The sequence below is a fragment of the Elephas maximus genome, chromosome 4, assembly GCF_024166365.1.
Source record: "Elephas maximus indicus isolate mEleMax1 chromosome 4, mEleMax1 primary haplotype, whole genome shotgun sequence".
NCBI classification, from domain to species: domain Eukaryota; kingdom Metazoa; phylum Chordata; class Mammalia; order Proboscidea; family Elephantidae; genus Elephas; species Elephas maximus.
The window spans coordinates 182,289,402-182,315,295 of NC_064822.1; the positions used below are offsets into that span (position 1 = coordinate 182,289,402).

The 25,894-nt window shown below is 51.4% G+C and overlaps 1 protein-coding gene across 1 annotated transcript in view; it reads right to left on the reverse strand.

Moving 5' to 3' along the window:
- Positions 1-4,911: 4,911 nt before the first annotated feature.
- The window catches only part of KCNJ4 (potassium inwardly rectifying channel subfamily J member 4), a 35,054-nt gene continuing 14,071 nt past the window's right edge, over positions 4,912-25,894 (reverse strand). Inside the window, exon 2 of the mRNA XM_049884434.1 lies at positions 4,912-6,598. Coding sequence (XP_049740391.1) covers positions 5,225-6,559 — 1,335 coding nt within the window. The 5' untranslated portion in view covers positions 6,560-6,598 and the 3' untranslated portion in view covers positions 4,912-5,224. The remainder of the gene's footprint in view (positions 6,599-25,894) is intronic.

Below are 25,894 nucleotides of genomic sequence, written 5' to 3' on the forward strand. Positions count from 1 at the left end.
AAGTCACATAGCTAGCAAGTGGCAGAGGCAGAATTCAAACCTAGGACCCTCTGGCTCTTGCCTCCATGGTCTTTTCTCTCTGTAAACACACATATAGATGCCGGTGCTTCAGTCCCATGCCCTGGTGCCCTCACCGTACCCCATGGCCCACTGTCCTTCATCTTCTGCTCCCACCCTTTCAATAGGGAGCCCCTTGAGAAGATGTGGAGGGGGCGCTTGGGTCCAAACTTTGGTACCCAGGTCTACACTGTCATTGTGGAACGATTTGGACACTGGGGGTCACATCTTAAGAGAGTTTGGCACACGTAGCCAAGAATTCTCTCAGCCTTTTTTACTTAGTGCTTAGCCTGAGCAAGATGTCATAAGGAAAAAAAAAAAAAAAACTGCACAAAGATGTTCATTGCAGCACTGTTTATCAAGGAGAGAGGTTGGAATTCATCTAGATGCCCAACAGTAGGGACAGATTAGGTCAACAAAGGGCCCAGCTTCATGGGAGGGTTCCCACCTTGGTTTGACTTTTGAAATTCTTAACGTTGTCTTTGAACTTGCGTGTTGTGAGCGAAGTTCAGTGAGACACTGGAGCCTGCTCATGAGCAGGGTTGGTGATCAGAAGAAAGAAAAAGCTTTATATTTTATTATCCTTGATGACACATTTTTCCTCATTTTGGAGCAAGGCACTCACATATGGATTTTGTACCAGGCCCTGCAAATTATGTAGTTGGTCCTGCGTGTAATAGTGGGAAGGGCATCTCTTGGGGCCCAGGAGAGATGGGTTCATGGTTACCCTCCCCATAGGCCTCAGTTTCCCCATCTGTAAAATGAAGGATTGGATTAGGTTATCTATGATTTTACGAACATTACGTAGCCATTGAAAATGGAAAACATGTAGACTCTTTCAATATCCGGAAAAGTCCATTCTGGCAAAAAAACTACAGTGAGATAAAGTAGACACAGGAAGGAGGGGTCCTGATCACAGCTGAGCATCTGACAAAGGCCGAACAAAGAGGGAGAGGGTTTGACAAGGTGGAAACAGGAAGCCGAATGCCTTCCAGGTCCCCTTCTATTTCTCTTTAAGCTCCTGAGGTTCATAAGGAAAATAAGATTTTCAGAAGCTCACGGAAAGGAAACAATGGCAAACCCTGGAGAATTCTGGTAGATGGGGGGATTTGAGGCAGGCCACTGTGGCAAGGTGAGGGCAGGCTTTCAACTTCCATTAACACACCCTGTCACTCTCTCTCTTTCCCTCCCCAACCCTTCCTGAGACCTCTCTTCCTCCTCCCCCCCCCCCCATATCCTGTTCTCCCATTCCTTCTCTATCACTCTGCCTGCCACCCACCTCCCGCCCCCTGTGGGAACTGAAGCGTGCGAAGAGGGAAGGCAGGGCTAGGCAGGATGGACATGGTCACCCCTCCCTGGCTTTGCAGGGAAGACAGGGTGGGATGATGAAGGGCTTGGGGGTGCCTCCAAGGCCCCTTCAGCCAGCCCCAGTTTCCGTCATACCAAGCTTGGTGACATCTGAGGCTCTGACACCATAAGATGCTGAGCTTCTACGATCCCCCCATCTCAGCGCCGCCAGGAGCCCTGAGTGGGGTAAGAGATCAGAGGAGCTGTCTGCAAGCGAGTGGGGAGGCAGGTGGGAGGGCTGTGAAAGGCAAACAGGTGGGAGAGGGAAGGTGAGTCAGCACAGGGCAGAGGAGCAGGAGTTTGCAGGAAGCACCGTCAGCCTTGGAGCCTCTGTAGCTGGGGCTGGCTCTCTGCCCCCTGGCAGCCCCTTCCCAGTGCCCTCCTGAGCCCACCTCACTGCCCACACTGGAGCTCCACGTTGGCCCTCCAGAAAGTCCTGGCTTTGGGCTCTTGTCAAAACATGCCTATCCTGTGGCCCACAGGTCGTTTGCAGGTTAACAGAGAGATAAGACCCCTCCTAGTGGGTGACTGTTACAAGCGTCTGAGCAAGTAGCAGTCTGGTGACAAAGATGTTTGTCACCTTCATCATGCCACCACATCATCCAGATGGGGGGGCTTGTAGGGTGGGCCCTACGTGTCCCCCTTTCTTCACCTTGTGCCCTGATTTCCTCTGGGAATAGAGGGCTGGGCGACCTCTGAAATGTGTTCAGGCCGAAGGTTCTGAGTCCAAGAGTGCCTGAGACCTTGTTGCCCAGGGTGTCACTGAGAACGTCACAGGCTGGACAGGATGAGATCCAGGGGCTCTTCTGAGAGTGTGGGCTTTGTCTCGCTGAATGGCCCCCACAGGTCCTGGGTGACTCCTGAAGTTCACAGGTGCGCTCTGGAAAATCTAAGGTACACCTCTGGGTGGGGGCAGGGGAGGAAAGGAGGCAGCCCCTCCCCCTCACTTAACCCCTGCCTCAGGGAGGGTGAAGCAGCCCCCTTAGCATCTGACAATCTTCACCTTGGTTCAAGCCAACCTCTTAGTTCCCTGGGCCTCAGTTTCCTCATCTGTAAAATGGGATCATAATCCTTATCCTAACTACCCTTTGGAGTTTGGTAAGGGGTCAATGAGCTAAAGGATGTGAAAGGTGTTATGCAAATGAAGCACCGTCCTGAGTAATTTGTAGGAGGTGAATTTGGACCCCAGGCCAGCCTTTTTCTCGAAGAAAGAAGCCTCAGGCCAACTGTTAAAGCAGATATTTAACAGTTAAGATTTTCAGAAGTTAGCAGAAAGGAAACAATTGTGTTAAAGCACAACGATTTACCCAAATGCCAATCACGTTCCAGTGCTGGTGAAAAGTGGTAATTCACAAAGCAGCTCACAGTGCTTCACAGTGGGTGAGCTTGTCTGCTGGTTCCTTCCCTGTGTTTCCTGAGGTAGCTGCACCTTTGTGTGGAAGATTCCTGGGAACAAGGAGGGTGCCCTCTGCTTCCTTACAGACCAAGTGCTGGATACACAGTTGGCATGTAGAATGGAGTTAGAACTGGAAGAAAACCTCAAACTCACTGGGTCTGTGATAGATTGTGGCAAGTCTAGCCACAATTCCAACCTCATGTGTACTTCCTCTGTGAGGTAATTTTAATCTTCCCGAACACGATTTAGATTTGGGGTCTGTTTTCCCCTAGGCCTTCAAACTAGTTCATTCCAGTTAGAACCCCTGCTGAGAATTTGCATTTCTAACAAGTTCTCAAACATCCCCCCCTCAAAAAAACACCATGGAGTTGATTCAGACTCATAGTCTCATAGAGATCCTATAGGAGAGAGTAGAACTGACCCATAGGGTTTCCAAGGAGTGGCTGGTGGAGTGGAACTGCCGCCCTTTTGGTTAGCAGCCAAGCTTTTAACCATTGCACCACCAGGGCTCCAACAAGTTCCCAGGCGATGCTAATGCTGCTGGTTAGGGACCAGTTTTGAGAACCACTAGTGGAGCAGTGGTTCTCAGAATTTATTATACGTAAGAATCACCCGGGGATCTTGTTTAAAATGTAGATTCTGAGTCAGTATATCTGGGGTGAAAACGCAAACTCTCCCCAGGGGTTCAAACTGGAATGAATTCCTTTGAAACTCGGATTTCCCCACCCTTGAATTTGGGCTGTCCTCATGACTTGGCTTGGCCAATAGAATGCAGTAGAAGCGACATCCTACAACTTTGAGACTGGTCCTCAAGAGACCTTGCAGCTTCTGTCTTTGTCCTCTTAGGCTGCTGCCCTGAGGCCCATGTCAGGATGTTGGTCCAGCTGCTGGGGCACCAGAGGCCTGTGGAGGAGACCCAGACAGCCCGCTGTCAGGCACACGGGTGAGGCCATCCTGGACCTCGAAGCCTAGTGGACATTCCAGCAGAACATGGCTGCCTGAGCGAGCCCACCCAGCCCCACTCTGAATCATAATAATCATGGCTGAAACCACTCAGTCTTTTGGGGAGGGCTTGTTATACAGTGCAGGCTAACCGATGCCCAGGGAAGGAGGGGATGTACTCAGTGTCCCACAGTGAGGCAGAGATCAAGACTGGACTTGGACTAGGTTCCCAGCTGACCCAGAGAGCCCTGCCCACCGGCGTCCTGTGGCCCGCTTCCTCAGCCCAGCTGGTGTGTGTGTGTGTGTGGTGGGTGTACATCAGGTGGACTCTTCCCACTTCTACTCAAGTTACAAAGGGTTGGCTGACATCCACAGGTTCTTCCTGCCCATCATCCCTTGGGAGGGAGGGAGGTATGGTTAATCCCATTCTACAGATTGTGAAATTGAGGCCAAGAACCAATAAGCAATTTGCTGACAGTCACACAGCTAGTACGTAGCAAAGCTCTAACTCATACCCAAATCCTCTGATGCCAACTCAGGGTCCTCCCACTGACTCTCAGGAAGGAGAATGGCAGGTAAGGAAGTTCCCTCCCAGGGTCCTCCCAAGGATCAGTCCCTCAGAAAGGGACACACACACCACACACGTTCTTTCTCTCTGTCTTCTTCCATCCCTCCTTCCCACCCTTCCACCTTCAACCAGCCTACCCCTACTGGACCATATACTTTATTAAAAATATATCATTACAAACTCCATTGTCCATCGGGCTGGGGCTGGAGACTGGGAAGGACCACAGGGAGGGCCAGGCCCTCGTCTTGCCCCTTTAGGGTCCCACCTCTGTACCCAAACCCAACACCGTTTGGGGTCCACATGGCTGGCTTTGGTGGCCTTGGGGCAGCCAGCTGGGTGGGGAAGGGACTCGGCTTGACCGGCTGATGGGGAAGGGGAGGGGTGCACAGAGAGGGACCGCATCTCCTTATCCTGCAGGTAAAAATGGCAGAAAGTGGATGTGGCGGCTCCATCTCTCTCCATTTATAGATATTTACAAAAGAAAGTCATGAGCAATAGGCCACGGTCATGCAGAGAAACGCACCCCCCTCCCCCTCCCCCCAACTAACCCCTGGCCCACCCCAGAACCCCATGACGCCCACCCCCCAGCAGTCCAACCGCCTTCCCCAAGGTTCTGAGAGCAAAAGGGCACGTCCTCGAAGGGTCGGTGGGAAAAAGGTGGTGGCCTGGGGTCCCAGAGCCTCCTGTAGGTAATGGCTGGGGAACCCAGACCGACAGGGCCTCAGTGTCCTGGCTCCATCCAGGCTTGGGCTCTGGAGCTGGCAGGAAGTGGTCTCCCACACCTCCCAGTCCTGTCTCCCTCCCGAAGGTCCCCTGAGCCGGAGTCTGCCCTGTCCTGAGTGTGGGTGGGAGTGTCCTGGCAACCCATTCCTGGCAGAGGCTCTCGAAGGAGGCGACGAGGGTGGGCCTGGAGGTCAAATGGCGGACTCCCTGCGGTAGGAGATGTTGTCCAGCGGGAGCGTGGCTTGCATACGCTCCAGATCCAGGTGACTGCCAAACTCCAGCATCCGGATGATGCCCGCCTCCTCCTTGGAGGCCGCCTCCAGGCCCAGGCCCGCGGCCACAGCAGCAGCGGCTGCAGCCTCCTCCTCCATTTCCTCTTCCTCCTGGCTCATGAGGGCCAGCTCATTCTCATAGCAGAAGGCACTGGGCGGGGGCGGCGGGGCGGGCAGCACGGTGATCTTGCTCTCCTGCAGCTCCCGGGCGGAGCAGCAGGGGGTGCCGGCCACCTCGTAGGTCTTGTGGAAGCGTGAGTAGTCCACTTTGTAGTGGCTCTTCTCCTCGAAGACCACGGGTTCGAAGCGGTGGCCCCACAGGATCTCGCTGGCCAGGTAGGAGCTGCGGGCCTGGGTGGTCATGGCGGTGGCCTCCACCATGCCCTCCAGAATGACCACAATCTCGAAGTCCTCTGACTCCAGCTCCTCCTTGCCCATGCCATAGAGTGGGCTGTCTTCGTCGATCTCGTGGACAATGATGATGGGTGACACCAGGAAGATGCGGTCCAGGCCGATGTCGTAGCCCACGTTGAGGTCCCGCTGGTCCAGGGGCAGATACTCGCCCTCCTGGGTCATGTAGGGCTTGATGAGCTGGGCCCGCACATGGGCCTCCACGATGTGGCTCTTGCGCAGGTTGCCCACGCGCCACATCAGGCAGAGCTTGCCGTCTCGCACTGAGATGACCGCGTGGTGGCTGAACAGCAGTGTCTGTGCCCGCTTCTTGGGGCGAGCCATCTTAGCCATGATGGTGCCGATCATGAAGGAGTCGATGACGCAGCCCACTATGGACTGGACCACCACGGCGATGACGGCCAGCGGGCACTCCTCCGTCACGCACCGGAACCCATAGCCGATGGTCGTCTGCGTCTCCACCGAGAACAGGAAGGCGCCCAGAAAGCCGTTCACGTGCATGATGCAAGGCTTGGGGGCCACGGGGGCCGCCCCGCCGCTGCCCGCCGGGGCTCCTGCTGCGGGCACCGCCGGGCTGACCTCCAGGTCACCGTGGAAGAAGGCAATACACCAGAAGAGGAGGCCGAAGAAGAGCCAGGAGACGAGGAAGGCCGCGGAGAAGATCATGAGCATGTAGCGCCAACGCGTGTCCACACAGGTGGTGAAGATGTCTGCCATGTAGCGCTGCGACTTGTTGCTCAGGTTGGCGAAGTAGACGTTGCATTGGCCGTTCTTCTTGACGAAGCGGTTGCGGCGTTTCCGCCGGGGCACGTGGGCCTGCCCGTTGCGGCTGTGCCCGTGCATGTCCTGATGCCGGCGTGGTCACCTGGGAAGATGCAGGGCCTGGGAAGGAGAAGCCAGAAAGGTGAGACGCTGGGGAGCAAGGGCTGCCACGGACACCAGGCTTGGGGCATCAAAGATGCTCAGAAAAAAAGAGCCTGCACTGGAACCCAAGCCTCCTTCCGCCCAGGCAGACAGGAGGTTCAGGAGGCCTGATGACAGGGAGTATGAGGGCCTGAGCCAGTGCTGCCGAGGCTGGCACAGCTCCAGCGCTGGGGTCTGCTGGACCGCGAAGCTGAGACCACCAGGATGCACGTCTCCTCCCAGCCCCTCCACGCTGCCCCTCCCACCCTCCTTGGCCGGCTGTTCCGGGGGCTTCCTGACGCTGTCTTGGCTTCCCTCTCCCGCCATTCTGTCCCACTTGCTCTCCTGGGTCTCCCAGGGACTGGACAGTCTCCTTTGCTGTCCAATAAGTAGCCGCTAGCCACCTGTGACTCTTTATATTTTAAATTAATTAAACTTAAATTTGATCCTCACTTCCTCATTGCCCTAGTCACATTTCAAATGCTCAATGGCCACATAAGGCTAGAGGCGACCGTCCCGCACAGTGTGGATGGAGAGCATTTCTACCACTGCAGAAAGTTCTATTGGACGGCGCTGGACACCACAGCCCTACCGAGGCTCCTCTCTTGAGTCCTTCCCTTCTAGTGTTGCTTTGAGTCTCTGGGCCCAGATTTCTGTTCTGTCCCCAAACTTGTCAGGAGCAAAAGTGAGTGGAGTCTGTAGTGGTGGTCAGGGTGGAGGAAGGGGGAGTCCCCGTGCTTTGGGCCTGTGCACTAAACATTTCTGTCCTCATGTCGCGGGTGAAGAAACGGGGGCTCAGGCAGCAGCTGAGCTGCCCAAGGCCACACAGCTGGTAAGCGGATCCAAACCCAGGTGTATCTAACTCTTCGGCCCCCTGTGGATGTGTTCATGCTGTGAAGAGACGTGACTGGGAGGGGAAGGTGCACCCCTGCCTAGCTATGTCGCAACTCATTTCACCTCTCTGAGCCTCAGTTTTCTCATCTGTAAAATGGGGCTCAAAATCCCTACCTCACAGGACCTAAGGAGCGAGTAAGTGCTCAGTTAAAGCCAGCTGCCCTCTTGCCTTCCTTCCTGTTTCCTGGGAGCGGGAGGAAGCCGGTGAGAGGCATGACTCCCTGTCGGCGTCCCCAGCTGTTTCAGCGGAGGCGGCCCCTCACCCCACCTAGTGGTAGGCACACCAGCTGGGCCCATGGAGGGTGGGCCATCCCTCTTCCCTCCCTTCCACTGGGGACCCAGGAGAGAGATGGTGCTGCCCAGGGCCCCAGGGCTGGCAGGGACGGCCCTGGGCTCCGGCTGCGGGTAACGTTTTGGCCCAGAATTATATAAGGCTGGAAGTTTCTATTTTCTGTTCTATTCTTCTTCCTGATCTAATTGTGCATCTGTGGCAATGTTTATACACTTCCCCGGTTCAGGACAACTTGGTTGCCGCAGCAACCGGTGCGCGCCAACGCTGTAATTTAGAGATCAACAGCTTCAGAGCCTGCCTCTTCCCCACAGAAACTCCCTCTCCCAGCCCTGGGAGAGTGAGCCCTGCCCCCAGCTCCTTCTTGCGGTCACCCCTCCTTGACTCAGGGTGCTTCTCCTTTCCCGCCTTGAAAGGATCCCTGGTTCCCACAGCCCAGGGTTTGAATCCCGGACCTGCAGTGTGACTTGTGGGCAAGTTACTTGACTCCTGTGAGCCTCGGTTTCCTCATCTGGAAGAATGGAACTAATGAGACCCATTGTTTGAAGCCATAATGGGTAATGTGGACGTGGCCTCTACTGCAAAGCCTGGCCCGTAGGTCATAATGTAGCCAGTACATCCCAGGCCCTGCTACTGTCTCCCCCAGAGTCCCACCAGCCAGGGCGCCAGGGAATAGCACGTACTGTAGTATAAAGAGTTTTCCAAGTCTTCCTCTGCTAAAAATCCCCCCTCTGCTCCATCCCACTGCCTCGAATGCCTCCAGTAGCACCTCAGACTGTCATTTTACATGGGAGCCAAAGAAGCCCAGAGATGGGATGACCTGCTGAGGGTCCCAGAGAGAGGCCAGGCAGGGCCAGCCCTGGACCCAGGTCCCTTACTCCCACTCCAGAGCTCCCAGAAGACAGTCAAGGTGCTTCCAGGCAGAGAGCCCCCTTCAACCTCACCCACTTCCTCCCTGGAGGGGTTTGAGGTGGGTTTGGGGTGAGGGAAGAGAGGGCACCAGCCCAGCGCCCCTCCCAGAGCCTCAGAGGTCCCTGGACCCACTGTCTACAGGTTCTCTGGGAGAGGGGCAGAGAGACAAAACATGGTGACTGGGCCTTTGACGGAGGAGGACACTGAGGCCCAGAGAGGGCTAGGGCCCTGCCTAGGGCTGAACTTGAGCCCAGGGTGGTGGGGGACCCCCTGGTTCTCTGCCCAAGGGGACTGGGCTCCTGACCTGGGGGTTCATCTGGTGCTGCTGGAAAGGGCTCTTCATGGGGACCCTACCCTCTAGGCAGGGGTGACGGGGCGAAGGGGTGGGGAGATGATCCCCCCATGGCCATAGGAGAATGGAGACTCCCCGGGCCTCCCCTCACCTGTACTGCCCACTACCCCACATCAGTGAGCTGAAGTGACTGGAACCTTGGTCATGGCCCATGACCCAAGGTCAGCCCTGAGGTTCCACATGTCTCCATCTCTGGCATTCACCCTTACCTCAACATCCACACTGCACCCCAACACACCTCCCAAACCCAACAGTTAACACTTACTCCAACCCTAACATTCATCCCAAATCCCAACACTCGCTCCCACCCCAACTGCAATACTCATCTCCCTGCTCCTGCCCTTCTACCACCCGACCCCACCACATCACAGCCAGTGGGCATAGTTTTATCCTGCTTACCGCTGTGCCTACTCTCAAGGTCACTGTTTCCTGAGTCCCTAGTATACGCCAGACCCTGTGCTGGCTGCTTGGCCGGTGTTATGGCGGGCGTGCATCGACACATCCTGGTGCTCAGAAAGGGAAAGCTGCCTCCCAGGCATGCTGTGTTTCCCCTAGACCCGTCACCCTCCGCCAGGAGGAAGGCTGGTCTCTGTGAAGACCCTTAGCTGGTGACAACCCAGAACCTCATCTGCTGAGTGACTTACTCAAGCAAACAAGGCTCCTGTCGCCATGGACTTGCTTGGCAGAAAGAAGTTCACCTGCCAATGTGTGGGCTGACCTGCACAATGCTGCCACCGAAAAAGTAAAACGTACAAAGCCTGGTGTCATGTTTTCATTGACAAGCCCCAGGAGGTGGTCAGGTTTTCTTCGTCTTGTTTGTCAGATGGGCTTCCTGGGGAGGGGACACTGCAGAGGGTACAATGTGAGAGAAATGGGCACACGGATGAGGGAGAGGGGTGACAGGTGCCTCCAGTGCCATCCTTCTTTGAAAAGAGATATCTCATTCTTTTTTAAAAAAGAGCCCTGGTTATTTAGGTGCCTGTATTATGTCTGTCAGCTTGTCATACTGTGGTGGCTTGTATGTTGCTGTGATGCTGGAAGCTAGGTCACCAGTATTTCAAATACCAGCAGGGTCACCAGTGGTGGACAGGTTTCAGTGGCACTTCCAGACTAAGACAGACTAGGAAAAAAGGCCTGGCGGTTTACTTCTGAAAATTAGCCAATAAAAACCTTCTGGATCACAACAGAACATTCTCTGGTGTAGTGCTAGAAGATGAACCCCTTAGGCTGAAGGCTTTCAAAATACACCGAGTCCCTAACAATGGATTCGAGCTTACCAGTGATCAGAAAGATGGCGCAGGACCGGGCAACATTTGTTCTGTTGTACACGGGGTCGGTCATACGTTTGGTTGCCATGAGTTGGAGCCGACTGAATGGCAACTACGACATTATGCTTAGAGTTAAACTGTACTTTTCTGGAAGGCAGGGAGGGAATGGTTTCATTCTCATTGCAACCATTGCCTGTTAACGTGCAATGGAAGCATGTGGTTCTAGGCACAGTTTATATGGTGGAGGCCCCACTTCAACATTCATACCCCCACCCAACACACACCAGCTGGGTCCTGGCCCCTCTGATGCTGCTTTGCTGTGTGACCAACAAATCACTATGCCCCCTGGCCTGGCTCCTCCTGCCGTCGACGGGGTTACTCCTTCTGCCCAGCCTCCCTTTCGGGGTCTTCATGAGGGTCATGGAGTTGGGCAGACAGCTATGGAACCAGAAGGGTGGCTGTGGTGCCCCAGCGTGTCCCAAATCGTTGCGTTCAGGCTGCCAGCCCATGGCGAGATGAGGAAAAGGACAGTGGAGCTGCTGTAGTGTATTCTAAGATTGCATCCTTTTAGTGCTAAACGTTCTTTTTTCTTTTTTTTTTTTTAAATGGTGGGTATGGGAGATGCTGGCGGCTTTTTAAAAATTTAATGTCCTTTCCTGGCGAAGTGAAGAACTAATGGCGCTATGCCAGTTATGAAAGTTCTTTTAATGTTACTATGCTGTTGTGACATCCCAAATCTGGGAGTTCCTAGTCCAGGCTTCTTTTGGCAACTAGGAAAACTGAGGCTGAGAGGTGGCACAGCGAGCCAGCCGCTGGCAGGAGGAGATTCAGGCCCAGGGGAGAGAGTGAAGGTGACCAGCAGGACTGCCGACACGCTGGCCCACTGCTCCTCTGCTCCTTCCTGAGGAGCGAAGGAGGGGCCAGGGACCCTGCCTGCTGGGGGGCTCCAGAGAAGGCAGAAAGGCTACCCCGCTCCTGTCACCTCCTAGGTCTTCCCTAGGGTTTGATGACATTAAACGCCCCCTCCTTACCCATAAATCCCTTTGGAAAGAAAAGCCGATAAACCGGCCCAGCCCTGGTGGCTCCTGGCTCCCTGGGCAGGCTGGGGATGGGGGGACAGCAAGCCTCCCTCTGCTACCCTCACACTCATGGGGGTGCGCCTCACCCGGGCCTGGTGAACCCCAGACAGCAGCACCAGCCCCTCCTAAAACCCAGGCGGGTGGGCCCCTGCACTCAGCTTCCAGCCCCGGAGGCTCCCTTAGACAGGGAGGAGGAGAGCACTTAGTCCTGCCAGGCTGCCCCACACACCATGAGCCTCTGAGGTCACTGTGATCAAGTGGGACCGTGGAGGCCAGGGGAGGTGAAGCAACTTGCTCCAGGTCACACCCCTCAGCCTCAGGGCCCAGCTGAACCGCCTTTTCCCACTCTGTCAGTTAGGAACGCTCTGGAAGCGCCGACTCCGTGCTGGCACTGCCTCATCTAGCTCAAGGAAGCATCACGGCAGCCTTTGTCTATTTAACAAGTATTTATTAAGTACCTACTGCAGCAACAGTCAGGGTTATTATTTCTGTTCCCCAGCTGAGGCAGCGCAGGCTGGGGGTGGGGGTGGGGCAGAGGGTCCACAGGACAGAAGCAGCAACGCCAGGATTCCCACTCAGGCCCAGCTGGCCCCAGGGCCCCAGCTCACCCTAATCCCCGACCCTGGCCTCTGGCTCCCTTCAAGATGCTCTGCTCGTCCCCTCCCCACCCCAGTGGCCCAGATGGAGACCTTCACTTCCTGACTTCCTTGGCTGTGCTGCAGGCTGCAGCCCCGACATCCTCTGGGCCCTGTAGCCCTCACTGTCCAACTGCACTCTTCGGCTTCCAGGCCACTTTACGAAAATAACGTGCTGCCTAAGCCCACGTGACTGGGGTGGTACAGCCTGCTTCTCAGCCTCAGCTCTGTCACCTCCTGGCATGTCCTCTTTGGACCTCAGTTTCCTCAGCTGCATATTGGAGGTTGAGGTGAACACAACCACTACCCTATAGAAACACCAGCTGACATGAGCGTTAAACGGGGTACTTCAGGGAAGGGGGGGGGAAACGATTTGGTGATGATGATGGTGAAAGGAAGAACGCTGGACTGGCTTCAAATTCTGGCTCCAACCACTAACGTGCTCACGTCTTTTCCTTCATCCGCACCATGGACAAGCACGAATGCTCCCCGGCAGGAGAGTGGGGTGATGAAATAAGATAAGACAAAGAGAAAAGTGTGACGTAATGAAATGACGCGCCTGGCTCAGACCCTGGAAAAAGGCAGGGAGCGAGTGATTGGTGAATTTTGCTGAGTCTGATCAGCCCCACCCATTCCTGACCCCCAAGAGCCAGTGGGCTGGGGGTTGGCTGAGGGGCACACAGTTCCCCTGACCACTCACAGGGAACAGGCACAGGGTAGTGGGGCGGGGTGGGTGGGGTGGCCAGCTCAGTGCATTGGGGAGGGGCTTCCTTGGGAAAAATGGACGGAAATAACACTGTTACCCTGTTTACCATTCCCTCAAGGAAAGCCTGCCCCCTACTCCATCTAAGGCCTGGACTATCCGGTCTGGGTGGGTAGCCCGTTCAACTGTAACATGTGGGGCTTCGCAGGGAGGGAAAGAGCTAAAGGCACCAGGCAGCTGAGCTACGCCCCTCAAACAGGAGCTGGGGCCTGACCTGGTCGCAGAGGCAATTGTGGTAGGGTGTCCCTACCTTCCCATGGGCCTCTGTGGGTCCCTGCTCTGCTCTCACACCCTTCCAGAATTTTCTCCCTCATAATTGTGAGAGCCCACATCTTCCTGCTTCCAGTTCAATACCTTCAGCACTGGAGCCTCCCAGCTGCACCACTTTCTGCCTGTGTGACCTTGGGCAAGTTACTTTGCCTCTCCGGTCCCTGCCCTTCTCAGCTTTAAGTGGGACTAATGGGAGCACTTCATAAGATTGTGATGAGGAATTAATCGAATAATGGACTTCGAGTGCCCAGCACAGAGTAAGCAGTCGATAAATGGTACTTACGGCTCCCAAGGCTGGGCAGCCCTCCCTTTGATCTCCTGCACTGGATTTCAGATGCCCCATCCCAGAGCCCACTCTACACCCACCCACACGGCCTGCCCTGTTTGTCTTCCATCACTGGCATTAGGGAAGAAGTGGGTAAGAAGATCAGACAGACCTGGGTCAGAATCAGGCTCAGTCCTGCCTAGCTCTGTGACTTCAGGCAGGTTTGCTGAACTCCCTGAGCCTCAGTTTCTTCATTTGCAAAAGGAACATGGTAATGCCTACCTGGCAGGGTACCCGTGGGGTCAGATGAGGACTGTCATAAAGCACAGGCCACACAGTGGATGCTCAGTAAACACTGTTCCTCCCCCACACCGTCTCCTGGTCCCTGAAATCCCACTGCACATCACAGTCCCTCCCCCGCCAGCCACCCGACGACACTGGAGCATTTACAGAGTGCTTCTTCTCCGGGCACTGTCCTGACGGTTATATGCCGATCAATTCCTGTAATCCTCACAATGACCTCAGAGGATGGTACTATTATCAGCCCTAATTTAGAAGAAAACCAAGGAACAGGAAGTTGAGTAACTTGCTCGAGGTCACACAGCTCCTAAGTGGGAGAGCCAGGATTTGGTCCTGGGCAGTTGGTGCCAGGGCACACTCACTAGGCACCACTGCTCTCCTGCCTTGAAGACAGGCAGCATATCTGCTTCCATTTAATAAGCATTTATCAAACTCTCCTACGGCCAGGATCTGTGCAGTCCTGTTGGGGAAGGAGAAACTGGATTGTAGGGCAAGTTGGAGCCAAAACCCAGGTCCCTGACTTTGAGTCTAGAGAATACAGGGTGACTCGGCTCCGGAGGGGCTGTGAGCAGTGTGGGGTGAACTGGCCCTCCCTTCCAAGCACTCAGCCATCGAATGCTGGGCAGGAAACTGCCCTAAGAAGTAAGTTCCCGGAATGTCCAGTCAGACCTTCCAGTTAGGGCCAAATCTCCAGAGCTGGTGGCTGGAGAACCCACCTGCTCCAACCTGTTTCTGAAATGCAGGTGTGCCCTTTGCCACACTGCTGATGCTTAAGCCCTACCCACCAGCCACCGTAGCCTCTTTGTGGGGTCAAGGACCTAGTTTTACTCTAAGTAAGGTGGGCTCTGTCTTGGCTCCAGGTAAATAACCTTTGGAGTAATGGGGTGCCTTGGTCTGGGACTTCCAGGGGGCTGGCCTGGGGGCTGGCCAGACCAGAAAAGACACACCTGGGAGATCCATGTCAACTAGCTTCAGGAGGCACAATTTAGCCTATCCTGCAGGACTGACCCTGGTGGCATAGTGGTTAAGTGCTGCAGCTGCTAACCAAAAGGTTGGCAGTTCAAATCCGCCAGGAGCTCCTTGGAAACTCTATCGGGCAGTTCAACTCTGTCCTATAGGGCCGGCATGAGTCGGAATCTACTCGACGGCAGTGGGTTTGGGTTTGGGTTTTTGGCAGGACTGACTGATAAAGAGCTCTGAACACGGAGGCTCAGAGAGCTTCCTGGTTGGCGAGAACATCTGCTCTCAGGAGGGTGGTGCATCCCTTGGGACATGGAAGCTCTGCGCTGGGAACCCTTCCTGACCTCACCTTAAGTGTTTCTTCATTTGTATCCTTTTTGGCTATAATAAATCATTATTATAGTCGTAAGTATGGCATATTCTCCATAAATTCTCTGAGCCGTTCCAGAGACTTATTGAACCCAAAGGCGTAGTAAGAGCCAGCAAGTCAGAAAGTGAGGGTGTAATGTGGACTTTTGACCTTGCAGCTGGTATCCTGAAGGGGTAGTAGGAAACCAGCCCCAAACTTGTGGCCAGCAGGTGAGAAGGTCGGGGTGTCATGTGAACTCCTCAAACTTGCAGCTGGTATCTGCCTGTTTGGCAGTTTTGAAGGACAGTATTTTTTAACTTGTAAACTCTGACCCAGCTCTGGGATCCTAGGTGTCTTTTTAACTTGTAAACTCTGACCTAGCTCCGGGTGGCTAGGGTCAGAGAGAGAGAGCGCCATGGGGGTGACTGGTGACGAGGATGGAGAAGTGGGAAAGTGAGGACTGGATTCATGTCACCTTTTGGGGATTGGATTCATGCTGATATTTTGATGCACCCTTCTACTGGTCAGACAGTCCTACCCATGCGGTTACCCCAAATGCCTATGCCCCGCCTCTCTACAGGGATCTCCAGGCAAGAGCAGGCCCCTGAGCCTTTCCTTCTCCAGAAGCACCAGGGCTCCTTCAACAGTGGTGTGGGCTCAATCCCCACGGCCTTGCTGTGGCTGCGGGGACCTGTTCGACCTTCCCCCCTTCCTCAAAAGTTGTTGGTTTCATTGCTATTCATCACACACTTGCTGTGGGTCAAACCCAGGCCTTGCCCTCACCCAGCTTATGGACCGGCAGGTGAGTGATGCTATAGAGGTAATAATACACTTGTGCACGTGGTTGGTCTTAGTTGTTGTCGAGTCAGCTCTGATTTGTGGTGAACTTACATACAACAGAGAGAAACGTCGCCCTGTCCTGTGCCACCTTTGTGATCATCGGTATGTTTAAGTCCATTGTTGTGGCTATTGTATCATTCTCTCTCATTGTGGTTTCCCTCATGTTTGAATCATGTTAAGTGCTTTGAAGGAAAAGTACACCATGGAGTGAAAGACAAGGGGCTCTAGTTTGGTGGGGTCCCTCGGAAGGTCTCTGAGAAAGTGACAGTACCTAGTGACCTGAGTAATAAGTGGAAATTGGTCAGGAGAATTGTGTCTATGTGAAAAGTGGGGTGTAGAACATTCCAGAAAGAGCTTGGTGCATCAAGAATCTGCAGCAAGGCTGGGTAGTGGGAGTGAAGTCAGCCAGGGGAAAAGTTGCCTAGGATGAGGCCCTAGAGGCAGGGAGTTTCTGGAAGGGTGTAGAAAAGGTTGTGGATTTCATCCCCAGGGCAACAGGAAGCAGCAGGCAGAGTTTTGCCTGGTTTGATCTTTTACATTTCCATGTCAAATCTTTAGGACACACAAAGCAGTGTGTGCCAGTTGCCACTGAGGCCACTCTGTGGCTGCTGGAGGGCCGGACAGACAGGGCACAGTGGAAGCAGGAGGCCTGCGAGGAGGCTGCAGCTGCCGGCCAGGCAGGTGCTGATGGCGACTTGGAGCTGCCAGGGTAGTGGCCATGGAACTGCCAGTGATAGCTGCCGTCAAGTCTGGCGACTCCAACTCATGGCGACCCCGTGTGTGTCAGAGGAGAACTGCGCTCCATGGTGTTTTCGGTGGCTGATTTTTCAGAAGTAGATCACCAAGCCTTTCTTCCGAAGCACCTCTGGGTGGACTTGAACCTCCAACCTTTCACTTAGGAGCCAAGTACGTTAACCATTTGCACTAACCAGGGACGGCAGTGGAACTAGAAAGAAGTAAACAGCTTTGCATCTGGACGGGGAGCCCCCAGAGTCTGGTGGCGGGTTGGACATGGCGGTAGAAAGAAAAGAGGTCAAGAATGAAGAGGTGAACAGTGGTGCTGAGATGTGGAGACTGATGAGGACCAGGTTTCTAAGGGAGCAGTGGCCTTGGAATGCGCAGGGACATCCGTTGGAGGTCAGCTCCTGAGCTCCCAAGAGATCTGGGAGGAGTCAGAAACGTGAGGACCTTGGACACATGAAGGATACTTTACGCCCTGAGAGTGGACAAGATGTCGTGGAGCAGGGTGTTGAACGAGAAGAGAAGAGGGTCCTAGACCACACTAGAGCAGCTTCGACACAGGGAGGAGACTGACCAAGGCTGTGCAGCTTGAGAGGCAACAGCAAAACCAGGAGACTGTGGCCTCTGGAAGTGAGAGGAAGAAGTTTCAGGCAGTGTTGTTGAGGCTGGCCCTGACCACCCTAGACCACCTGAGGACAGGGGCCATGTCCATCTTCTCCACATAATTCTCTCCCTTCTCAGCCAAAAGGAGCCCTGGTGGGACAGTGGTTAAGCACTTGGCTGCTTAACTGAAAGGTCAGCTGTTTAAACCCACCAGCTGCTTCACTGGAGAAAGATGTGGCAGTCTGCTTCCGTAGAGGTACAGCCTTGGAGACCCTGTGGGGCAGCTCTCCTCTGTTCTGTAGGGTCGCTTTGAGTCGGAATCGACTGGATGTCAACGGGTTTGTTTTTTTTGTTCAGCCAAGAAGGGGGCAAACTCCTTGTGGGCAGAGAAGGGAAGGTGCTGGGGAGGGGAGGGGAACTGTGATGGTCTGGGGAACTCAACCCACATGTTCCCTTCCTATCCCAGCTCCCCAGCCTGGGGTGGAGAGGAGGGGAGTGTGGCCATCAGAGTCCCCACCCCGCCAACACACACTGCCACGTCTTTGGTCTTGCTGCAAACAAGAGTCCAGGGTCTCCCCGAGCTCCGGGGGTAGGGCCGATGCCTTCACACACTCGGAGATTGCCCTGGACTTCTCTGCTGGTCCAACTGGGCCCAGCTAATGAAGAGGATTAGAGAGGCATGGGGAACCAGAGCCGAGTTTGAATCTTGCTTCCTCCTTTACTCTGGGGATTATGCAGCAGAGGCCACCAGGTGGCTTCCCACAGTGGTCCTAGGACTTTGGCCTGCAGATAAGACATTCACACATGTGGGGACCAGGCTGGACACAGCCCAAATGCCCCTCCACTATCTGTGTGCCACAGGAGCTGCCGAAAAGGAGGAGGGAGCTTGTTAAGGAACAGTCTGGGTCTTCAAGGTGTATTTTTAAGCAAAAAAAGGCAACAGCAAGGAACAGTGAGTATAGTAGCTGCCATTTGTATAAAAAAAGGAGAGAAAAAAGAAATTTATAGCTGTGCATATTTGCCTGTCTGTGGATGGAGACCCAGGAAGCTGGTGACACTGGCTGCCTCCAGGGAGGGGAGCAGGTGGCTAGGGATAGGGTGGGAGGGAAAATTCTCACTCTATTCTCGTTTGTGCCTTTTTAATTTTAGAACCATCTTTTAATTTTAGAGAAAAAATATACAGAAAAAGTTTAAAAATAGGATGTACATATGTGTATTTTTCTGAGAAAAATGGCCATAACATACTTAAGGTCCTCAAGAAGGGCTGTGGTCCCAGGGGCCAGAGACCTTTTCACTTATGGGCTGTGTGACCCTGGGAAAATGCCTTAACCTCTCTGAGCTGCATCCATAAAACAGACAAGGTGCGAAGATGAGAGGTGGTAGTGGAGGGCCAGGGTTTTGTAAACTGTAAAGGGCAGAGGCCTTCCTGGAAGAGGGTGTCTACGCGTCCTTGCCTCCCATTCTCCCCTCAGCCCCTCCAGGGCCCTCTGAGCCCACCCTCCTTTAGGCCTGAGTCTAGACTGAGTCTTTCTCAGTCTCTGTCGCTGCTGCTCCTCCTCCATCCTTCTTCCAGGCTAAGCACTTACTCCCTGTGACCCCATCCAGTCCTGTGGCTTAAAATACCACCCAGCCAGCATCTCCCTCCCCAGCACATTCGCCTTCACGTGTCCCTGTATGTCAAAGTGGCATCGCCAACCCCATCACTAAGACAGAAAGATGGACCATCGACCCCTCCCCAGTCCTTACCTCTCCCACACCCCTTGCTGTTCCCAGTTCAATCTATGACACCCCCGGCTTCCCAGCTGCTCAGCCTAACACCTTGTCCTCCTCCTTCAACCCTCCTAGATCCAATAGTAATAATAATGTTACAGTAACCAGTAAGTAGGAGTTCCTGGGTGGCGCAAACAGCTAAGCGCTCAACTACTAGCTGAGAAGTTGGTGGTTGAAACCCATCCAGAGGCGCCTCCGAAGACAGGCTTGGCGGTCTGCTTCTGACAGGTCACAGCCTGGAAAATCCTATGGAGCAGTTCTGCCCTGCACGGATGGGGCTGCCAGAAGTCGGAATGGACCCCACGACAACTAACAACAACTAATACACACGCTATGGGTCAAGCACTCTCCGAGCGTGGAGGTAGGTACTGTTGTTTTCCTCCTTGCGAGGGGCTAAGGAGCCTGCCCTAAGCCATGCAGCAGGTGAACAAGCAGGACTTGAACCTGGACGCTGGCCCCACACTGAGTTCATCAGAGAGTCCCAGGTGCTCCAACCCGCTGAGCATGCCGCGTCTGGCCCCCGCCACTGCTCCAAGCCACATCGTTACCCTACCCGGGAGGACTCCATAGCCTCCTGCTCTCGCCTGTGGTCTAGGCTCCACATGGGGCTGAGCGTTCACGTCACTCCTCAGCTTGAAGCTCTCGAGGCTCAGGATAAACTCTGAGGGGTTCTGCCCGCTCTGACCTCACCACGTCCACTGCCCAACCCCACTGGGCCACAGTGGCCTTTCTCCCTGTCACTCAAACACTGCATGTTTATTCCTGCCTCAGGGCCTTTGCGTTGGCTGATCCTTCCTCTAGCTGCTGGAGCCTTCCTACCATTCAGGACTCATTCAAATGCCTCCTGCCTCCTCTGAGAGACCCTTCCTGATCAGCCCAGCCAAAGAGGGCCCTGACCGCCCCCATACTCAGTCATTTCCAGTGGGAGCTTCCTGCAGCACTTATCCCATCTGAACCCATCTCATTTGCAGTCTTCTCAAATGCAGACTTATCCCAGGTGTTGTTGTTAGGCGCTCTAGGGTCGCTTTTGACTCATAGCGACCCTATGCACAACAGAATGGAACACTGCCCAGTCCTGCACCATCCTCACAATTGTTTCTGTGCTTCAGCCCATTGTTGCAGCCACTGTGTCACTCCATCTCGTTGAAGGTCTTCCTCTTTTTCACTGACCCGCTACTTAAAGTATAATGTCCTTCTCCAGGGACTGATCCCTCCTGACACGTCCAAAGTATATGAGACACAGTCTCACCATCCTTGCTCCCCAGGAGCATTCTGGCTGTACTTCTTCCAAGACAGATTTGTTTGTTCTTTTGGCAGCCCATGGTATATTCAATATTCTTCACTAATACTACAATTCAAAGGCGTCAATGCTTCTTCAATCTTCCTTATTCATTGCCCAGCTTTCACATACATATGAGGCCATTGAAAACACCATGGCTTGGGTCAGGCACACCTTAGTTCTCAAGGTGACACCCTTGTGTTTTAACACTTTAAAGAGATCTCTTGCAGCTGATTTGCCCAATGCAATACATCTTTTGATTTCCTGACTGCTGCTTCCATAGGCATTGATTGTGGATCCAAGTAAAATGAAATCCTTGACAACCTCAATCTTTTCTCCGTTTATCATGATGTTGCTCATTGGTCCAGTTGTGAGGATTTTTGTTTTCTTTATGTTGAAGTATAATCCACACAGAAGGCTGTGATCTTTGGTCTTCATTAGTAAGTGCTTCAAGTCCTCTTCACTTTCAGCAAGCAAGGTTGAGTTATCTGCATAACACAGGTTATTAATGAGTCTTCCTCCAATCCTGATGCCCCGTTTTTCTTCATATAGTCCAGCTTCTCGGATTATTTGCTCAGCATACAGATTGAATAGGTATGGTGAAAGGATACAACCCTGATGCACAACTTTCCTGACTTTAAACCACTCAGAATCCCCTTGTTCTGTTCAAACGACTGCCTCTTGGTCTATGTAAAGGTTCCTCATGAGCACACTTAAGTGTTCTGGAATTCCCATTCTTCTCCATGTTATCCGTAATTTGTTTTGATTCACACAGTCGAATGCCTTTGCATAATCAATAAAACACAGGTAAACATCCTTCTGGTATTCTCTGCTTTCAGCCAGGATCCATCTGACATCAGCAATGATATCCCTGGTTCCACGTCCTCTTCTAAATCCGGCCTGAATTTCTGGCAGTTCCCTGTCGATACACTGCTGCAGCTACTTTTGAATGATCTTCGGCAAAATTTTGCTTGCGTGTGATATTAATGATATTGTTCTATAATTTCCACACTCAGTTTTATCACCTTTCTTGGGAATAGGCATAAATATGGATGGATCTCTTCCAGTCCATTGGCCAGGTAGCTGTCTTCCAAATTTCTTGGCATAGATGAGTGAGCACTTCAGTGCTGCATCCATTTGTTGAAACATCTCGATTAGTATTCCGTCAATTCCCGGAGCCTTGTTTTTCATAAATGCCTTCAGTGCAGCTTGGACTCCTTCCTTCAGTACCGTCGGTTCCTGATCATATGTTAACCTCCTGAAATGAAGTGACTCTTTTTGGCACCTTCTTTTTTTTTAATTTTTATTGTGCTTTAAGTGAAAGTTTACAAATCAAGTCAGTCTCTCATACAAAAACTTACACACACCTTGCTATATACTCCTAGTTGCTCTCCCTCTAATGACGGCACACTCCTTCCCTCTACTTTCTGTTTTCATGTCCATTTGGCCAGTTTCTGCCCACCTCTGCCCTCTCATCTCTTCTCCAGACATGAGATGCCAACATAGTCTCATGTGTCTACTTGATCCAAGGAGCTCACTCCTCACCAGTATCATTTTCTGTCCCATAGTCCAGTCTAATCCCCATTTGAAGAGTTGGCTTTGGGAATGGTTCCTGTCTTGGGCTAACAGAAGGTCTGGGGACCATGACCTCTGGAGTCCTTCTAGTCTCAGTCGGACCATTAAATCTGGCCTTTTTACAAGAATTTGAGGTCTGCGTCCTACTGCTCTCCTGCTCCCTTAGGGGTTCTCTGTTGTGTTCCCTGTCAGGGCAGTCATTGGTTGTACCTGGGCACCATCTACTTCTTCTGGTATCAGGCTGATGTAGTCTCTGGTTTATGTGGCCCTTTCTGTCTTTTGGGCTCATAACTTTACCTTGTGTCTTCGGTATTCTTCATTCTCCTTTGCTCCAGGTGGGTCGAGACCAATTGATGCATCTTAGATGGCCACTTGCTAGCGTTTAAGACCCCAGATGCCACTCTCCAAAGTGGGACGCAGAATGTTTTCTTAATAGATTTTATTATGCCAATTGACTTAGATGTCCCCTGAAACCATGGTCCCCAAACCCCCACCCCTGCTACGCTGGCCTTCATAGAGCTAAGTTTATTCAGGAAGCTCCTTTGCTTTTGGTTTAGTCCAGTTGTGCTGACCTCTCCTGTACTGTGTGTCGTTTTTCCCTTCACCTAAAATAGTTCCTATCTACTATCTAATTAGTTTAAACTCCTCTCCTTCTCCCCCTCCCCCCGTCATAACCATCAAAGAATATTCTCTTCTCTGTTTAAACTATTTCTCGAGTTCCTATAATAGCAGTCTCAAACAATATTTGTTCTTTTGCAACTGGCTAATTTCACTCAGCACAATGCCTTCCAGATTCCTCCACGTTATGAAATATTTCACTGATTCATCGTTGTTCTTTATCGATGCATAATATTCCATTGTGTGAATATACCATAATTTATTTATCCATTCATCCGTTGATGGGCACCTTGGTTGCTTCAATCTTTTTGCTACTGTAAACAGCGCTCTAATGAACATGGGTGTGCATATATCTGTTTGTGTAAAGGCTCTTATTTCTCTAGGATATATTCCAAGGAGTGGGATTGCTGGATCGTATCGTAGTTCTATTTCTAGCTTTTTAAGGAAGTGCCAAATCGATTCCCAAAGTGGTTGTACCATTTTACATTCCCACCAGCAGTTTATAAGTGTTCCAGTCTCTCCACAGCCTCTCCAACATTTATTATTTTCTGTTTTTTTTTTACTAATGCCAGCCTTGTTGGGGTGAGATGGAATCTCTTTGTAGTTTTGGTTTGCATTTCTCTATCGCTAATGATCGTGAGCACTTCCTCATGTATCTGTTAGCTGCCTGAATGTCTTCTTTAGTGAAGTGTCTGTTCATATTCTTTGCCCTTTTTTTAATTGGGTTATTAGTCTTTTTGCAGTTGAGTTTTTGCAGTAACATGTAGCTTTTAGAGATCAGATGCTGATTGGAAATGTCATAGCCAAAAACTTTTTCCCAGTCTGTAGGTAATCTTTTTACTCTTTTGGTGAAGTCTTTGGATGAGCATATTGGCATCTTCTTTTGGTGCTTCCTGAGTCATTTAATATTTTCCCCATAGAATCCTTCAATATCGCAACTCGAGGCTTGAATTTTTTCTTCAGCTCTTTCAGCTTGAGAAATGCTGAGCGTGTTCTTCCCCTTTGGTGTTCTATCTCCAGCTCTTTGCACATGTTATCATGATACTTTACTTTGTCTTCTCAAGCTGCCCTTCGAAATCTTCTGTTCAGCTCTTTCCATCATCATTTTTTCCTTTTGCTTTAGCTATTTGACATTCAAGAGCAAGTTTCAGAGTCTCTTCTGACATCCAGTCAGGTCTTTTCTTTCTCTCCTGTCTTTTTAATGACCTCTTGCTTTCTTCCTGTATGTCGTCCTTAATGTTGTTCCACAACTCGTCTGGTCTTCCGTCACTAGTGTTCAACGAGTAAAATCTATTCGTGAGATGGTCTCTAAATTCGGGTGGGATATAGTCAAGGTTGTAGTTTGGCTCTCATGTTCGAATTTTCTTCAGTTTCAACTTGAACTTGCATATGAGCAATTGATGGTCTGTTCCAAAGTTTGACCCTGGCCTTGTTCTGACTGATGATATGGAGCTTTTCCATCGTCTCTCTTCACAGATGAATTTGATTTGATTCCTGTACATTCCATTTGGCAAGGTTGATGTGTCTAGTTGCCATTGGTTGTTGTTGTTAGGCGCCGTCGAGTCAGTTCTGACTCATAGTGACCCTATGCACAACAGAATGAAACACTGCCCGGTCTTGTGCCATTCTTAAAATTGTTGTTATGCTTCAGCTCATTGTTGCAGCCACTGTGTCAATCCACCTCGTTGAGAGTCTTCCTCTTTTCCGCTGACCCTGTACTCTGCCGAGCATGATGTCCTTCTCCAGGAACTGATCCCTCCTGACAACATGTCCAAAGTATGTAAGACGCGGTCTCACCATCTTTGCTTCTAAGGAGCATTCTGGTTGTACTTCTTCCAAAACAGATTTGTTTATTCTTTTGGCAGTCCATGGTATATTCAATATTCTTCGCCAACACCACAATTCAAAGGCGTCAGTTCTTCTTTGGTCTTCCTTATTCACTGTCCAGCTTTCACATGCAAACGATGCCATTGAAAATACCATGGTTTGGGTCAGGCGCACCTTAGTCTTGAAGTTGATATCTTTGCTCTTTGACACTTTAAAGAGGTCCTTTGCAGGAGATTTACCCAATGCAATGCATCATTTGATTTCTTGACTGCTGCTTCCATGGCTGTTGATTGTGGATCCAAGTAAAATGAAATCCTTGACAACTTCAATCTTTTCTCCGTTGATCATGATGTTGCTCATTGGTCCAGTGGTGAGGATTTTTGTTTTCTTTATGTTGAGGTATAATCCATACTGAAGGCTGTGGTCTTTGATCTTCATTAGTAAGTGGTTCAAGTCCTCTTCACTTTCAGTAAGCAAGGTTGTGTCATCTGCATAACGCAGGTTGTTAATGAGTCTTCCTCCAATCCCGATGCCCCGTTTTTCTTCATATAGTCTAGCTTCTTGGATTATTTGCTCAGCATACTGATTGAATAGGTGTGGTGAAAGAATACAACCCTGACACACACCTTTCCTGACTTTAAACCACGCGGTATCCTCTTGTTCTGTCAGAACAACCACCTCTTGATCTGTGAAAATGTTCCTCATGAAAATAATTAAGTGTTCTGGAATTCCCGTTCTCCGCAATGTTATCCATAATTTGTTATGATCCACACAGTTGAATGCCTTTGCATAGTCAATAAAACACAGGTAAGCATCTTTCTGGTATTCTCAGCTTTCAGCCAGGATCCATCTGACATCAGCAATGATATCCCTGGTTCCACGTCGTCTTCTGAAACTAGCCTGAATTTCTGGCAGTTTCCTGTTGATATGCTGCAGCCATTTTTGAATGATCTTCAGCAAAATTTTGCTTGCGTGTGATATTAATGATATTGTTCTATAATTTCCACATTTGGTTGGATCACCTTTCTTGAGAATAGGCATAAATATGGATTTCTTCCAGTCAGTTGGCCAGGAAGCTGTCTTCCAAATTTCTTGGCATAGACGAGTGAGCACCTCCAGCACTGAAATCTGTTTGTTGAAACATCTCAATTGATATTCCATCAATTCCTGGAGCCTTGTTTTTCCCCAAGCCTTCAGAGCAGCTTAGACTTCTTCCTTCAGTACCGTCGGTTCCTGATCATATGCTACCTCTTGAAATGGCTGAACATTGACTAATTCTTTTTGATATAATGACTGTGTGTATTACTTCCATCTTCCTTTGATGGTTCCTGCATCGTTTAATATTTTCCCCATAGAATCCTTCACTATTGCAACTCTAGGCTTAAATTTTTTCTTTAGTTCTTTCAGCTTGAGAAACGCTGAGCGTGTTCTTCCTTTTGGTTTTTTATCTCCAGCTCTTTGCACACGTCTTTATAATACTTTGTCTTCTCAAGCCACCCTTTGAAATCTTTTGTTCAGTTCTTTTACTTCATCATTTCTTCCTTTTGCTTTAGCTGCTCGACTTTCATGAGCAAGTTTCAGAGTCTCCTCTGAAATCCATCCTGGTCTTTTCTTTCTTTCCTCTCTTTTCAATGACCTCTTGCTTTCTTCATGTATGATGTCCTTGATGTCATTCCACAACTTACC